Source organism: Apaloderma vittatum, unplaced genomic scaffold, assembly GCF_000703405.1.
Source record: "Apaloderma vittatum isolate BGI_N311 unplaced genomic scaffold, ASM70340v1 scaffold45496, whole genome shotgun sequence".
Taxonomy (NCBI): domain Eukaryota; kingdom Metazoa; phylum Chordata; class Aves; order Trogoniformes; family Trogonidae; genus Apaloderma; species Apaloderma vittatum.
The window spans coordinates 2,489-20,098 of NW_009720953.1; the positions used below are offsets into that span (position 1 = coordinate 2,489).

The 17,610-nt window shown below is 36.6% G+C and overlaps 1 protein-coding gene across 1 annotated transcript; it reads right to left on the minus strand.

Moving 5' to 3' along the window:
* Positions 1-619: 619 nt before the first annotated feature.
* SLC7A9 (solute carrier family 7 (amino acid transporter light chain, bo,+ system), member 9) lies at positions 620-12,144 on the minus strand. The gene is made up of 13 exons (XM_009871161.1): positions 12,032-12,144; positions 10,751-10,876; positions 9,424-9,571; positions 8,844-9,086; positions 8,141-8,266; positions 7,718-7,817; positions 6,184-6,228; positions 5,717-5,840; positions 3,943-4,046; positions 3,084-3,180; positions 2,259-2,408; positions 1,635-1,809; positions 620-699 (listed from the first exon to the last, which is right to left on the minus strand). Exons 2-13 carry the CDS (start codon positions 10,853-10,855, stop codon positions 635-637), a joined length of 1,482 nt encoding a protein of 493 aa, XP_009869463.1. The 5' UTR covers positions 10,856-10,876; positions 12,032-12,144; the 3' UTR covers positions 620-634.
* Between the last annotated feature and the right edge of the window lie 5,466 nt (positions 12,145-17,610).

The window sequence follows — 17,610 nt, forward strand, 5'->3', positions numbered from 1 at the left end:
GTCATTCGCTCTCCTGAATGACAATAATCACAACATCTCTTCCAAATTAATCGGAACTCATCATTTTTATGTGTTGATAGTTGCAAAATAAAATATGTAGGAACTTAATTTACGTTTATAATCAGCCTCCCCTTGTCAGCTGTGCTTTCTGTTTTTATTTCAGCTGTTAATTCCTCGGTCAATTTTTTGATAGCTAATGTTTAGTCTGAAAATTGGGTTATTCTGGTTTTACATTATTCCCGTCCTTTCTGTGGGGCCTATGAAATGTGATGCTATAAATGATAGCTCCTTATTTCTTTCAGCAGTGTGATTAAAAGCATCGTGACAGTGTTGCCTGGTAAGTTTTGCCATCTTCATAATTGAAATATTCCTCTTTTTTTATTTTGAATAATTTTAATGCAGAAAACAAGATACCCTGCATACTAGCAAACAATGAAAAGAGCTTTGGACACTGTAATCTGGCTCAGAAGTCTTTTATTCTTACATATTTAACATTTTTCAAGTACCAAAGCATAGCAAAAATAATACACTGTTATGAAAATAAAATTGAGAAAGTGTAAATGTGTGCCAAACTAAATTGAATTTCTTTCAACCTGTATGGCACTTAGGAAAAACCTGGTACACAGAAAACACTTTATTCAGTAACTTCTTCAGCTGGAACAACTTCCAAAAGCATCTGAAGGTGCATAGTTATGGGCTCTGAGGAAAAAAATTGTTAGAGGCTTTTTGAGAGAACAGTATTTGTTTTCAGATGCATAAGTGATTTTTCTAAGTGAGAAAATTATCCTTGTGAGTAGTTGTCTGTCTCTCTTGTAATCACTCGTAAACTTAGAAAAACAGTCTGAAGATCCAAGCTACAACATTTCAGCAGCTCTACATTTGTTTTTACTAGTGTACAGTGCTTCTAATTGTGTAATTACAGAATATTTAATAATCGGGGGGGAGGCAGGAGAGAGAGATGATGAATATTTTTAATGTCTTTAGAACTACTACTTCTGTTCTCTTCAGCTAGTTCCACTGTTCCTTTCAGAACTATCTCTGTATCCTGTTTTCCCTGAGATAATTGCTAACAGTTTCTCTAGTGACTATGCAAAATTGTTACAAATGGTCACACACAGGGTTCTTGGAACTTTCAGTTTACTCAGCAGCACTGTGATTATTTTTTGGTGTTAATGCTGTTAGCATTTCTTTAGTAAGTGTAGTGAAATGATAACCTGAGCTGAAAGCACAGTATTTTGTGGCATGAGCATGTGTCTGCTAATCTTTAGTTAATGGCTAAAGCAACGTTTTGAAATACAAACAACTGAAAAAACCCTAACTTTACAGATGAAATAGTTCCTTCTGTCTGGTTTGGGGTTTTTTTTGTGCTACTCCAGTGATGTATTCCTTTTTTGTGAATCTTTTGTTTTTCCTCAAGTTAGACATCACTTTTTTTCCCCAGGAAGGAGTAAAATACAACCTTTACTAAAGTTCACTGTATGCCCCTTATAATGTGTTTGGAAAATTGCTGTCCTCCCACACCCTGCTCAGTGATGTAGATGGGATGGACCACCTAATGAGGTGCATTATGGGAATTAACCTAAAGCTAGCAATGTTCGGTTGAATTTGGAGCTGACTAGCTGAGGTATACTTACTTGATATTTTTTGGGGCCACTTGAATTTAAAATGAACAAAAAGTGCATAAAATATAAGTCCGCTAAGTATAAATAAAGCACAGTACAAATAGGGCAGTTCAGGTGCGCTGATGATTGGTGCCAGTACCAGTATAATGGAGACCACTGTCACTATAACTGGAATGATGATGGGTATCTGCAAGACACAAAGCCCCAAATTATTTTCCTGTCCTTACACAGAAGTTGCAAGCATGAAAGATGAATGTTTTCATTGCCTTATGCAGGTTTTTCCCTTTTAAAATTTCTGGAATTAGATAGGCAATGGAAAGAATAGCAAGAATATGGATGAGGAAAACTTCTACTAAATCACTGGCCAAGGTGGCTTTGTCTACACTGCAAATGGCAATGTAGGAATTGGCATTTTAATGAATCTGGGACCTAACTCCAGTGCAATGACCTGGGGTCTTATTTTTGGTACCTCTTCAGTGGAATTCTGCAAACAAATGGCTCGGTTACTGTCCATGTTCTTGAAGTACCCAGACGTTTGGGTACTTAAATGAGTACCCAGTAGTGCTCATTTGGGATGAGTTAGTGTTTCAGTATTTATGGGAATGGAGGGAAAGCCGCACCAAGTGCAAAACTTACTCTGATGGGTCTCTTGAGTTCCTTTCTTGTAAATCTCATCACAATAAGTGCAAGTACAGTTAAACCGTAAAATATCCAGACTGCAAAACTGAAATAATTTATGAGTGTGTTAATGTCGCCAGGAATAATATAAATAATGGCAATGGCCCCCTAAAATAAAAGCAAAAAAAATAGTATAGTCTATTATTAAAGAAGGCTGAATTTTACTTCTTGTCAGTATGAGTGTACATTTATGGTGTTCCAGGGTGTGATCTGTAAATGCTGTTGCTGAAACATTTAGGTGTATTACTTTTGTGTGTCATCTTAATTCCATTTGAAGTCAGAAAGACTTAAAATCTGTATGCGTTAATCTGCCTTTTTGACTGTATCTTGGAGTAAGTGAAGACACTAAATAGATTTTTTAGGTTACTAAAGTGACAGCAATTGCATTCTGAATTCATTTTGGTTTACCTTTAAGATATTCTACTCAATAAATACATTTAAAAATCTAGGAATTCTTTTCAGTGAGATAGAAATGCATTCTTGGAGGAGGTAGGGTAGTGATAGCTTGCTTTCAGGCATCGTTGAAGAATTTTTTTTTATTTGTTTTCATGCTGGAGATCCTTAGATATTATGATTTTTTTAAATCCAGTTATGGAATGAAACTGTTCAAGTTGAGAAGTTGGGGATTTTTATATAGTCTGGTTTTCCTTACATATATTTAGTGATTTTCTTGTCTAGATATTCAAAGATAACGTGTAAAGACTGCTGGTAAGAAATTGTGAAAGCATGTATTACTGGAGAATTTTTGTTGCTAATTTTTCTAGACTTAGAATATATACTTACGTAAAATATGATAGCAGGTGCTGGTGTTAAACGCTTAACACTAATGTAAGACAGCACTTCTAGCATGTGCCCTTCACGACCTGCAACATAAACAAGTCTGACAAAACAAAAACAAGGCGATCCCGTTAGTGTGGCACCTAGGCTTAAGGGTGGCATTAATGAAAAAAAAATTGAGCACTGTTCATTATCAGGTTTTTTTTGTTGTTTGTCCTTAGATACACGATGGGATCTAAGGAATATTGTAGACTGAAATAAGGAAAATAACCAGGACTAAAGTAGTGAACTTGAAACTAATTTCAGAATGTTAGTTTGCATAGTCAATTTAAAATCATTTTGGAAAAAAAATATTAGCCACTTTTAAATATTTAAGTTGCTTCATACCTAAAAATGACCTTGACAACCTTCTGTCAAAAAATTGGTCTTTACAACCCTATGACATTAAGATGGATTTGAAATTTAAAATATTTTCAAATAGTAAATGGAAGCATTGAACAATGGATATGAGTAGCTTCTCCTTTCAGTTTTTTTATCATTATTGCTGTACTCATATTCTTACTGGTAGGGTTTTTTTAACTATTTAATTCTTAGGTTTAAACTCAGTATGGTAAAAAAGCTTTTGTGCTATAGCTCCTTTGATTTAAGCATAAGAGACCATATTTTTCAATTTTTCAGAGTTGCATAGCCAGTGTTTCTTTTGAAAAGTAAACAATATAGTTAGATTTGCAGGTACCTCTTAATTACATTTTGGACATTTGGATCAGAAGAATGTCTATGTTATATGTGTAGACACATAAATGTACATATATTTTTTTCATGCTTCCAAAGTTTTCAGTTTAAGATATTTAGAAAGGGAACTTACCTGCCTGCAGTAAAACAGGTCCCATTGGCAGATCCCATTGTGGAAAAGGCCACAAAGAGAGGAACTATCCAAGAGGCTGGGTAAAGCACTCGGTCTCCGAATGTCTGAGATACAGGATTAAAATGAATCATGTTTGTCATTTGTAACTGCCATTTGGTATCTTCAGTAATGTTGGAGCCTTTTTAAAAGTACAGTAAATGGATATCTAAGGTACGTTAACAATAAAAACATAAGTTGTGTAGTTACTAAAGAATTCTTTGTAAATGAAGACTTGGATTAATTCATGAACCACTATATATTGAGTGAACTACTCAATATTGTAATGTTTGAGATGCAGCATCTGTAGGAAAAACTGGAAGACATGTAAAAAGAAATTAAAAAAAATACACAGAAATGAAATTCTGTTAAAGACACCAGGTTTGGGGATGTGTCTGTGAAACAAAAAGCTGGCGTTGCTGCAGGTGCCACCTGTGCGCAGGCTGGGTCTGGCCTGTGTGGGCGTAACGGGAGCAGCGACGGCACAGCCAGGCCTCGCCTCGTGCCTGAATGGCTGAAGGGTGAATGTGCCCGGGAGCGTGCCGGGGCGTGTTAGTGCTTGCAGAGGGAAGGATTAGACTGAATGTACCTATGTTGGTCTACTGTAAATGAATTTGGATTCAAACTTCTTTGACAGGTGTTGGCTTGTGGTTGGGAGGGTGATTAACTTTTGACGAAGTGAAGCACAGGCGTAATGTCAGAGTTGTTTGTCCAGTAGTAGGGCGCTCAAATTAATGCAAAGCAAAAAGTGATGTGTAGACCTCTTCAAATTTACAGTGCAGTCCTTCTGTTTGCCGTGCTGCCTTGGTGATGCTAGTGGCACGCTGAGGTTTTGTTATTAATTTACTCTGACAAGTTTAGTGGTAGCTGGGGATGGTGTTCAGATTGTAAGTTTAGCGATGTATGAAAAGGAAGAGTTCTTAAGATATAACTCAATACATACATCGCTGTGCTTCTTGGTGCAAACATGGTGCTGAAAGTATATTAGGTTCTACATTTTAAAATGTTTTATTTTAAAAATTTAAGTGTTTCTACATTAGTGTACTTCTTAAGTGTGCTACACTATTTTGCCTGTATGTTGCCTCATGTGGTTTGTTTTCCCCAGAAACTACCATTAGGAAAAAATCACTGCATGGCCTCTTAGTGGTTATTTCAGAGATGTGTCCCACAGAAAATTTACCAAGTGGAACTGAAGGGACAGATGTGTTTCTAAGACTTTAGAAGTTTATGTGGTCTTTATTTTTATTTGTAATAGTATGTCTTGCCATAATGTAAAAGCAGTATTTCTTAGTTTTTTTTAAGAAAAAAAAAAAGGCAAGAATAAGGAGGATGTGAATTAGGGACTACTTGCTGTTAGCTTCAGAGCAACAAACTTTGATCTACTGTTGTGCTTGTTTCTCAGAAATACTGGCAACACTGCAAAGGGCAAAGCAGCAGTCAAATGTTATTTTTCCTTCCATCTTTTTGGTCCTTCTGGTAAACAGTCAGCTTCTGAGCTGCGGTGTTTACAAAATGTTAGCTGAAGACTATAGTACTTTTGCTTCCCTTTTTTTCTTGGGATATGACAGAGCTATTTAAAATTGTAGATTAAGAAATGACAGTAGCTAATGGAGAAGGGTGATGCTGACAGCTCAGAAATTAATTGTATCTTAAGAAAAATTACAGGTTCCTTCTTGTTGGTGACTGGAACGCACAACCGCCCTCTTCCGATGTTCTATTACAAAATAAAGTGGCTTACCACAGCAACTGCCTGGGACTGCAGGAGTTCTGTTGAAGTCATTACGGTGAAATAGGAAATGTTTATCAGAACGTAACAAACTGTAACCAAGGGGATTCCAATAATTATAGATAGCGGTAGGTTTCTAAAGAATGCAAAAGTAAGACTCCATCAGCATTGCTGTGTCACTGGGTAGGGCTCTCATAGTAAACTGTGGACTCTTACTTTTCCCCGTATGCTCTTTAGGGGTATTTACATTTCTTTATTTTAGAGCCATGGAAATTAGAATTTTAAAAAAGGAAAAATACAAAGTCTGCAAAGTCTGCAAACTTAAGAAGCACGTAATAGATGCTAACTCACTTTGTGCTTTAGTGCTCATACCTTAAATTGCTTTTAAAAGCAAACCAGACTATGTGCCTGCTAGTACAAAAATACTGTGTTTGATTTTTTTGTTGTTAGAGAATCACTGCTTCTCTACGTAATTTTACCTGTAGGGATTTTTAAGTTCTTCTGTGATGTAGTTGAGTTGATTCCTGGAAGGAAGAACATTAATGCAACATTACCAGCAGTTACGTGTTGAAATATAATATATTATGAAACCAGGTGTTAAACTTCTTGTATTGCTGGGTTGGGGTGTGTTTCAGGGGGTTTTTTTTACCTCTTCAGATGAAGAAAAGAAAAAGGTACAACCAGTCGTTAACTGATAAAGCTGCAGGACAAAAAACTATATGAGCTTCTTATCCAGATGCCAGCCCCGATTCACCATGTTTTCCTCCATTACCTTATCACAGTTTTAGAAGCATTTTTGAGATTTTGGAATGAGATTGTCTTAGTTCTTTGATAAAATAGCCCAGAATAACAAAACAAAAATTTGGCAGACGTTTATCTCAGATGCCCAAGATTGCCTTTGAACTTCAAGCTTTGCAATATCTGAGTCTTTTCAAATCAAAAGCACAAGTGTGCCCGTTGCGAGGACTGAAACAAGTCTGCCAGTGTTTCACAATTGTTCTGTAAGTCATACTCACTAGAAAACTGATGTGAAAACCTTTTTAAGGATTACACCTATCAGTTATAATTTCCAAATTTTTTGCTGGAGCGTGTGGACCAAAATTAAACAAGATATTTACTGCTCCACTTCTGAACATGTGAGGAGTTGGTATTTACAGTTCAACAGCCTAATTTTCAGATGTCAGTGCCTGGTGGTTACATACTGACATAATTACTTAGGCACCAGCTTCCCTGCCCCTTAAAAAAATCAAGGTGAGTGCCTTAACTGGCAGATTTGCTTGTCTGGGTTGAGTCACTCATGCTTGGAAATAGAACCTGAAAGAGTAATCCATTTAAAAATAAATTCAGTTTTAAGCATCTAAACAGGACTCGCTTTGTTTAAATTAAGAGATTAAGTTAAATATTCCTGCCAGTAAATAAGTTTATTTTTACAAAAATAGTTCTAGAAAGCACTCTTCTGAGTATTAAATATAAATGCTGTGTGGAGAACATAAAGGTTAAACCTAAATCCATCCATATCTGTGATTGGTTTTGAATGTATTTTCTTAAATCTAGCATGGTAAATAATAATGGCTAAACAGATGTGGAGATTTTAAAACTGAAAGCTTCTCAGGGAAGAAGGCTTAATTTCAGTTAAAACTTGAGTAAGAAATCTGAAAGTTTAACTTTACAGATTCTGACACACAATGGTTTTTCTATGTCCTCTTGTACTAATCAAACAGCTGCTTTGCCCCATATAATGGAGTTAAATCTGTGACGTGGTACTGAAGCACCTTGAGCGGCAAACAGGAGCCCTTTCAGGATCTAGTATGGTTTCTTTCCCCAACAAACAGCAACTTTTGAGGATTTGGTTTTTTTTTTTCTTTAACCAAACTGGCGGTGTTTTCCCAGAATTCATTAAGAGAGATAATCGTAGCAACCAATCAGAAGTTTAACTTTTTCAGATCCGGAAGAGTAAACCAGTTAAATAAAGGCTGTTAAATGTAGCCGTTAGCGCTGGTGAAGATGCCTTACCAGCCGTCGTAGGCCCAGAGTCCGTTATAAAATGCCAGACTGATAGAACTAATAGAGATTTTACTGTCCTTGAAAGAGTCTTGGAAGTTCTCAGTTTTCCCTGCAAGTAAGATGTAAATTACTGATCAGTGTTGAAATTAATTGCTTTAATCGCTACCACATGAAGAAACATTTCAACATCTGTTTCATGTTTTGAAACACTGTTAAAATCAATTTATAGAAACTCTTATTAATTGATCTGTAGTGTTGCACTTCCCAGCCACCCCCCTTTATGAAAAGAAAATACCATAGTTTCCAAGAGATCTGGAACTAAAAATTCAATTAAGAGAGCCTTATTTTGTGCCATCTCTCTCAGTGGGAAATTTGTTTAATGGTCATACTAAAAGCTGAAGTAATTTTTGCAAGTAAAGTATATTAAATTACCTTGTGCAAGGAGAACAATTCCACTTACAATAATGATTGTGACAATGATCATTTTGGCAGCTGTGAGAAAATTCTGGAGGTAGCTTCCCAGCTTCACACTCAATGAATTCACGATTGTAATTATCACTAAAATAAATACATGTATGAGTTTCTGCATCAAATTTGTCGGAAGTGAAAGAAAAGTTGCCTTTTAACTTTTTTCCCCCTTACTTACTGTACTGCTTTTTTCTCCCACTGCTTGTCTGTATTACTGATACAATTTTTTAATATATTATGTTTGGGTAACTTTTAAAATAAGAAACCACTTTTCTCAATTAGATTTTGATAGTACCTTTAACAAAAACAGTTTAAAATTGTTGCACAGCATCCTGATAAATACAGAAATATCTCCATACTTCATTTTTCTTCTTTTTCTCTTAGAGAGAAACACTTATTACACAGCTCTGTCTTGAAGAAAAGAAACTCAGATGAGGAACAAACCATTTTTAAACCTATCCTTTTCTTTGTATATATGTTATCTAGATGGAATCGCTGTACTTTTCTCCAAAGTTTGCTGTTGCTTTCATTATAAGGTCGCTTCCTGGTGTCTTCATGAAGATTAATCTCCTCATGTCTCAAGGTGCTGAAATGCAGTAACTGATGGGGCCAAACGGAAATCTCTACACAACTAGGGATTGTGTCTCTTTTTAAGAAAGTATCTTACCAATGAGAGCTGCTGCAAGACACTTGATGACAACTTGGGGCGGATCACAACCCGGGTAAAAAGGAGCTGATGCGTACTCAGCAAAGCTGAGGCAAATGATAGCGAATGAACTGGGTTTTGTAACAATTAAGCTTGTCCAAGAAAACAAAAATGCTGGAATTGGGCCAAATGCTTCCATAAGGTAAGGATATTCTCCTCCAGATTTTGTGATCATTGTACCAAGCTCAGCAAAACAAAGTGCACCTGAAGAACAAGAAAAGCATTTATTATTGGTTAAGTTCATAAACTTAAGCGATGAGTGACTAGAACAGATTATCACTTTTTAAGAGGATGAAGTAAGAAAAACTAAAACTCGCATTCAGAATGAACTAAGAATGTACTTTACAAGTTTTAAAACCAAACTTACCTCTTATGAAACAGTACATATTTTAAATTTTTGCCAGACTACTGCTACACTCAGCAGGATATGATTGATTTTAGTCTAGGTGTTATTAGCCAGTTTGTGAAATGAAAGTAGCATGCAGAAACCACAGATACAGAAATTTAAGGAAATATTCAGATTCTTTGTTGACTCATTTACCTAACGTTGCAAGTAGTCCACAGGCTGCCCAGATGGTTAAACACGGACCCACAGCTCCGACATTGGCAAGTACTGACTTAGGAGAAACAAAGATACCTGAGCCGATAATTGTACCGACAATCATACAGATTCCACTGATGAGGCCCACCTTGAAATAAAACAAGACGTTTTGGTAAAGTAATTTCTAATAATTTAATATACTTTTTGGTATAATACAACTGTAGTAATTGTCATTAATGACTTCATGTTGAAAGCTGAAAAAAAATTTCCTACAAAGTAATGTATTAAACTAAATGAAGTTTCTCTTTCCTTTCTGAGATGCACATACATGCCTTATTTCCAAAAGTAGTTATTCAGTTTGTCTGCTTGTGTATTTACTTTATTAAACTGTCCTTTGGGTTATGTGGGTCTCAGATCTAACCTCGTACAGGTGAACATCCCGTTTCCACTCTTTGATTAATCACTGAAATTCTTTTCTGAGCACTTGAGGAATTCTGAATTCTCTAAGCTCCAAAGATTTGATTTCTTGAAAGGAGTCTTTTTTTTTTTGTCTCTCAGCAGTTGTTTTTCTCTCCTTGCTTCAGATATTTGTGCACAGCAATTACTTTTGATACTGATGGTTGGTGAAAAGATCTCCTGACTTTGTACCTACATGTCACATGAATCTACTAAAATTTGAGGTATCTCCTGCTAAAACCAAAAATAACCAAAACCTAACAACGACAAAAAAGCGGCATGAGGTACTCAATTTTTTCTGTTAGTTATGGCCAGCCTAATAACATCAGGTTTTTTCCAGTCCTAGCACCAATCTAAAACCACATACAGAGTCTTTTTCCAGGTTAGTTACATTTAAAGAGGAATTCCACTTCCTCCTTGAGAGCAAATAGCAATCATCTATAATTTTCTGGAGGAGACAGATTTTCACTTGTCTTTCTGTACCAGTGGCTATTTTGTAGCTAGAAACCCCAACAAACTTGGAGAAGCAATGAGCTGAACAACTGCTTCAGCTTCTGAGAGCTGCATGTGGAAAGAAATAGCAAAGTTAATTGTCTCATTTGATCAGCTTAGAAGTTACCGGATTGAAAAACAATTCAAATACTTTAAAAAAAAAATGCATATTCTTGTTTTTAACAAGCTATTTAACTAGTAATTAGCAGTTTCCTAAAATGTAAACCAGCTGCGCCATCAAGAGATGAGTACGTTGCTGCTAACTTGGGACAGAGTTGCAGGTTTGGTGCCATGATGTGTGTGCACAGATACCCCAGTGCCTCCCCACCGGCAGCCCCTCACATGCACACGGGCTGAAGGGCAAAAAGAAAAGTTTTGCCTGCTTTTGAAGGCTCGTCATTTGGAGTTCTTGACTCTGACTGGATTGCGCATCCTCTTGTCCCCTGTCCTCTCCTTTCCTTTTCCTCAAGCTTTTTTCACCCATTTGGTTTGATTGCTGAAACCTCTAAGGAAACAAAAGCAAAGTATCAGTCTCATATATTAATGTTTGCTTCAGTTGTGCAGAGAGAGATATACAGGTCTAAAATAGCACAGGCAGATATTGCCAGGAGACATAAACACATGCACACGTGCTCACTCACAGCCAGAGGACTTCCCTCTAATGACCTAGTTGGGAATTAAACGTCTACTTCACCTCATCCGTCTGACTTGCTGTGGATTTTCCTCATACCCACCTGGCAGCGAAGGTCTTTTTGTCTCAGGTTACGTACAGCTGAGGGTGTCCCTCCTGAAACTAGCTAAGTTTTATACCTGGTCGCTCCATTGAATTCCTCCAGAAGCCCAGACAGATTTAATCTTTCTCCCAAAAGCTTGTCTGTTGCTTTATCTAGGAGACCTTCTTTCTGGTGTTTGTTAAATAAGGTCTTTTTTCAGTTCCTTGGAAATGCAAGTATCTGCAAAACCAAGTGTTTTCTGCTGTAATTGTCTAATTAGCAGCTCTTTGCCTTGAAAAGAGTCATCAGTCCTCATGTTAATTCAGGGTGAATGTCTGAGAATTTAAATTTATGTTCTAAATCTAAACAGAACAAAATTTAGAACACACATTTAAATTTGTACCTTTTTTTTGGTGAGAATATTGCTTGTTTTCCCTAAGACTGGAACCAAATACAACTTGAGATACAGCCTTCAGGACACTGATCAGATTAGCTCCTGATTCTCACAAGCTGATTCAGTCAGAGGTCTCTTCTCTCCTCAGACAGACCTTACCACTGTAATTATTAGAATCTGAATGTTGAAGATCATTTTGCAGTTATGCATTTATTCAGGAATGCATCATGTTTAGGCACCTTGGCTAGTATCCAGTAGTTTTTGGCTACAAAAACTGCGGCATGTTAAATAGACAGAGCACCTATCTCAGTACTCTTGGCCTTCAGAAACATTAGGGCTATAAAGACGTCCAGTTTCTGGTTTGAATTAAAGATTTGTAAAAGAAACTATAATCCAACTTTTAAGATTAAACGCACGATAGAAAATTGCCCACGAAAAGAATGCAGGGCTTGGGTCACTGAATTTTATTACAGCTTTGTGCCCAACTTCTCTCTTTGAAGTAATGTATTTAGAATGTTTTAATCCTCTTTCAGCAATTCGTAGTTTCACTTACCTTATTTATTTATATGTTGGGTGTTAACCAGGTCCAGATATCTTTGTATGGTGTATTTCTTATTTCTCCCGTTAGACTTACCAGCCAGTTAGACAGCAAGACATGTCCACGTCAGAAACCAGAAATACGCAGAGGCAGGAGCAGCTTAAGTACAGAGGTTATCAAAGGTAATTATTAAACCCATTCTCAGCCAAGAAGCTTTGAGATAAGAACCACAGGTAAACCAACAGTCCAATTAGTTTATCTTTAATAAAAGTCTTTGTTCCATTTGTGAGAAAGTTTGTCCCATACCTAGGTAGTATGTTACGTTGTGAGAGGTGCCCATAATTTGCAGTTTAATTTGATGGGGTTTATATCAAGCAATTTCTAATTTAGAAATGCTTTGGAAAGGTAACCGTGAAGTAATTGTCATGGGTGCATTAAAAACATCTGTCCAGATGTTAGCTGCATCCTATAAAAAGAGTTGGTGTTTTAATCCTGAGAAGCTAGAGAAGTATGAGCAGAAGGGTTTCCTTTGGTTTTCATTAACCCCAAGGCAGCTGAGTGGGCAACTTGTGTTCCCTTCACTTGTAGTTCCAATTAATTTTCCATTTTTGGAAATGTTTAAAAATCTTACTTTAATGGAAAATGTCATTCTCTATTTCTATACACTCGTATATCCAGGAAAAAAGATATTGTTATGTCAAATGCTGAAATCGGGTAGGTTCTTTATACTGGCTAGTCAGCCCTAAAATACTTGAAAGAAAACCTTAATCTTGTTTCACTTCATTGCTTTTGGCACTGCAGTTGTACAGCTCATTTCCTTTTTGACATCCAAACAGTAAGTCCTGATCAACCTGCTCTAACTTGAGCTGAGTTTTTCAATAAACATCCACTGTTAAAACCTAAAAAGATGTGCTGATTGTGGTCAGTGATGATAAGATTTGTATCTTGGTAGGATAATGCCTCATGAACAATAGTAGTACAGGATTGGAAAGGAGAACCAATTGTTGGGCTTAAGTATCCACAAAACTGTAGCCTGGCATAAAGTGACAGTGGTTTCTCTTTCTTTTGTTTTCTTTCCCACTTCTGATGAAACATGCAGGCTTGATGAACAGGAATTCCTGTCTCTTGTCATGTTGAGGTAAATCTGTCACTAAAAATGGACTCTAAGAAAATGTGAAACAGGTTTATATTTGCCACATTTTGTGATGGTTGAGCCGGACTCTTGCAGTGAATGACTTTCTCCAAGACTGAGATTGCAAAGTAATGTCAGTACCGAAAACAAAACCAAAGCTGTGTATTATCTTGTTTAATTCCTATAGAATTAACTTTAAGCTTCTGGAGTTGCTTTTCCATCTTAATTAACTTCTTATTCAAAAATTACCATCTGAACAATGGTTTGACAAAAGTGGGGTTTTTTTCCTATAGTGTTAAAATTACAGTCTTATGACAAACTTGTGAAAAGTCAGGTTATGAACAACTTCCTCCTTTTCTTCTGAATTTTTTTACAAGGGCTTTACAATATTTTTCATGATAATCATGATGTGGGATTAAATAAACTAATGTTTTTATATCCATCAATTGCAGATGCCTCATTTGGGATCAGGTACTATGTACTGTACTTCTGTGTTCTCTGTAGCTGCTAATTTTGAAATTAACATTTATAATCTTATTCCTATGATTTTTCGTGAAATGCTACAGAGACTACTGAGATAAGTAATATGAAAAGAAAAAAGGAGGGGAAATCATATTATGAGGCTTTGTCCCTCAAAATGGAGTAGAAGCACTTTTCATATCATCTCTACCCTGGCATTTCCAGGCCAACCAACAAAGGGGGAAAAATAAAATTTACATGATTTTGGTGATGGTTAATGGTGTATGCATCTTTAATTCTACATTAAGTCTTTAAGATTTGTTTTAGATTTAGTGCAGCTAGTATTTGAAAAATTAGTGTGGATGGATGATCTACGTATTTTTGCAGTGTTTTCAGAAGTCTTTTCTTTCCACATCAGACCTATACACTACTTTGTTTCTTCAGATCCAGTAAAGGCAACCTCAAAAATATGTTGTTTGAGTTTTTTGTCCAAGTAATCAGTTTCTTTAGGCATCCTGGAATGTCTATTTGGAGAGTTCCTATCTCTTCAGTAGGTGTCTTAACTCTCTGCCAGTGACTTGACCTTAACTAGCCTGTGTTTCCTTCCAGAAATGGAAAAGCGTCTATCTTCATTTATTGCCTAGTTTTGTTTTAGGGGTTAATCTTGGGGTGCTATAAACTTGTTAAAGGATTTGCAGTTTTACAGGCAATCCTTCTTTTCCTCAGCCGCTTAAGGAAAAAATAAACATTAAGTTCAAGGATTCTACTGTTGTTTTCTTCATGGACAAGAGAAATGGCATTCTACAGCCGTGGGAGAAGACTCCTTTCCTCCCAGATACAGACATAGATGAAGAGATCAAGGAGTTCAAATTCCAAGGGACTGCAGAAACAAATGCTCTGTGGGCTGGTCCTGTCTAAACAGTGTAGTTTGAACCTTTTCAAACGGCATTTACCAATTAAATCGTAAAAAGTAATTTTCAACTTTATTTTGGGAAATAGCAATGGTGCAATTTATAAATACACCTTTTATTACCGTCACTAATAATAAAGGTTAATATTTGCTAGGGTTGGTATTTATTGCCTGCAGTAATGCATGTGTTCTGCTTTGATCAGTACTTCAGCAAATGGTAAGGATCGTTCAAACTTGCAGATTTTAATTGTACCTTGGCAGTGTCTCAGAATGGCTACTTTCCATCCTAACCTTGCGACTTAAGAGGTTACTTAATTTTAATCAGAGGACTGGTCTGTTTACTTGCACTTGCTTGTCTTTGATTTGTACCGTTAATAAATGTGCTTTAAGAAGTGATCGCACTACTGTTATCCTTAAATGCACTTATTTATTTTTTTCTGAGTAATTGCAGACACGTTGCAAGTGAAATATAAGTCTTTTTTTTAATTGGTTGGTGTTGGGTTATCCTACTGGATTGCAAGATCTTTGCATCTTGTGGGAGTTAATATGAAAGATTAGATGACTGTGTGGTTTTCAATGCCCCTAGTATGTACTGGTTTTAAACAAATGCATCTTTTCCCCTTCTTAGTTTGCAGTTTCAGTGCAGTTTTTGCCCCTGACACAGGGAATTTTGATGGCCTCTGAATAAAATTAGATCTGAATTTGTGATTTCTCTAATACGCAGCCAGATCTTTTTTTCTGTTTGAGCACCTTGCTTGGACTAAAAAATTCAGGCTGCATTCCACTGATGTTTCTTGAAGCAGGGATTAGCAGATAACATTGGCTTTGGAAGACAGCATCTTTAGTGTGCCCATTTCTAGCTGAGGAAGAAAGCAGTGAGTACTGAAGCACTCAGTAGAGGTTCTGTGCTACCTACTTTTGAAGTCTTAATTTTAAATTTACCAAACATTTGGTATGTGAACCATCTTTTAAGTACTACAATATATCTTTAGATATTTCGTATCTGAATAAGTCTTTATGTAGGTATGTTGAACTTCATGTAGTACAGAAAAAAAAAAATCAGAGCTAAAAAACCCCAACTCGACATGTCTAGGAAACCACATTTTTAAAGAAACCTTCAACGTGCATCTGCTCTTCTAGATTCAAGCTGATTGATGCTGTAGAATTTAAACCATATTTATTTACAGGAGATTTGCAGCGTAGAATGAGTGCTCAGAGCTCTCCTAAATGGAAGAGATGTGCTTGGCCAGCCAAGGCTTTGTAGTCCCAGAGGACAAGCGCTGCGAATTCCTGATGAAATGAATGATGCATGATGTTTCGTGCTGAAAAATCCTAGCAGGCTCCCGCTTCTGAGCTGTGGAAGAGAGATGTTCTGGCTAGAAAGATAACAGCATCTTTTTGTCTTTAAAATAGAGGAAGGGAGAAAGAAAATCGTTGTGTTTAAATCACTTGTAAATGGGGGGGGTGGAATTCTCTAATAAGCTATAGAAATCAGGGAATGAATGAGCCTCCCTCTGTTCACAGGACATCAGGGCAACCTTATCTCCTGTGTCCCAGTGTCAGAACCTCCCTGGTATTTACACAGTTGAGGAGTTGTCACAGTGATAGCTCTGCTCTGACAGCAGAGTAAGAAGCAAGGCCATTTATTTTACTAGTACTTGAAAAATGCGTTGGAACTATTGAGGTTTACTCTAAGTTCTCCAGTGGTTTGTTTTGGTTTTGAAAGGTGGTGGCAGTGTTTGCTTTTTGGCTTCATAATCACATTATACGATCCAAATGTTTTTTCTAGGGAAAATTATGTTCAGTTATTATGGACAGAATATGCTCTGTAAATTCAGTAATGAATATTTATTTTCCACAAATTCTGAACTGTTTTCTCATTTTCCATACAGGAATTGAAGAATACTCCATGTTTTTATGTTGTTTTGTGAAAGGAAGCTGAAGCTACTTAATTGGTTCAGTTTGCAGACTGTAAATGGAAGGAGAACGCATTAGATCAGAACCACCATGCTCTTTCAGCAATGGTTGAGGTAAAGCAGTAAGTTGTTCATGTCAGGTGGTTAACAGAAAAAAACAAGATAAATTGGCATGGGAAGAGTTTTTGCAGTAGAATAGAACAGCCAAATTATTTCTTTAGTATAGTATCTATGAAACACGGCAAAGTAACATGATTAAAATCTTATTAAGTTCTGTGTTTTTAAGCTACAGTTTTCTTCAAAAGCTGTGTCCTAACCAAGCTCATTTACTTGATTATGTGGAATTCCAACACATTCACACTTGAGTGTGTTTGGAACTAGTTTCTAAATACAAGGTGATGATTTACTCAGAACAGGATAGTTAATTCTTCATTTCAGCACTTTAAAGATGCGTTAAAAGTTGTTACCTGTGCAAACAGGAAGAGTATTCTGCTGTTTGTTTCTTTGTAGTATGATAGTGCCTGACAGTGATAGCCTTGACCTGGGCTACAAAGGAATGTTTTGCAGTGAGTGTGAATTTATCAGGAATTATCTCAAAATAAACTGTTATTTCTCCAAGTAATAGGTCAAGTGGATAGGGAGGAAACTCGCAGCATGTGCTTCAGTGTGTGCAAAGGGATTTCTATGCAAATCATGCCAGCTGGAGGGAGAGGAGTTGACCTTCGTTTGTCCATTTGATTGCTGCAGGAGGTGTAGACTTCAAAGGTTTACAATATCGAGATAATGTCCACAAAGTACTTTGAAGTTTAGGTAGCAAGTTCTACATGAATGTGTGTGACGGAATTTCTGCAGCATCTGTTAGCTTCAGGATTTTTAATTTCTTAGCGTGCTTGGCTTAGAGTTCAGATTGTGCTTTTGGTACGTTTTCCCGATGCTCTTTTGTTTCATGAACTTCATCCTATTACTTAGTGTGGTTTGGTTCAAAGGTTACTTAAAGTAATTTATTTCCATCCTTGGTGTTAACAGAAAAGTGAAGAATGATTACAAGTTCTTGTTTCTTCCTTAGTTTTCACAAACTAGTTAGAGAAGAAATCTGTAACTTTGTGGTTCTCAGCGGTTTCCTCCAAAGATGAACCTACAGTAAGCGCTGCCTCATTCTTGGCTGTCCTTGGTTCAG

Bases quoted from the DNA above. Each gene is read 5' to 3' on its own strand.
- SLC7A9 (XM_009871161.1), bottom strand. From the start codon at position 10,855: ATGGGTGAAAAAAGCTTGAGGAAAAGGAAAGGAGAGGACAGGGGACAA. The intron at 9,572-10,750 runs GCAAAACTTTTC...TTTTATTTCAAG, and splicing joins TGACGAGCCTTCAAAAGCAG to GTGGGCCTCATCAGTGGAAT. The intron at 4,047-5,716 runs GTAAGCCACTTT...CCTGTATCTCAG, and splicing joins AGTCCCAGGCAGTTGCTGTG to ACATTCGGAGACCGAGTGCT.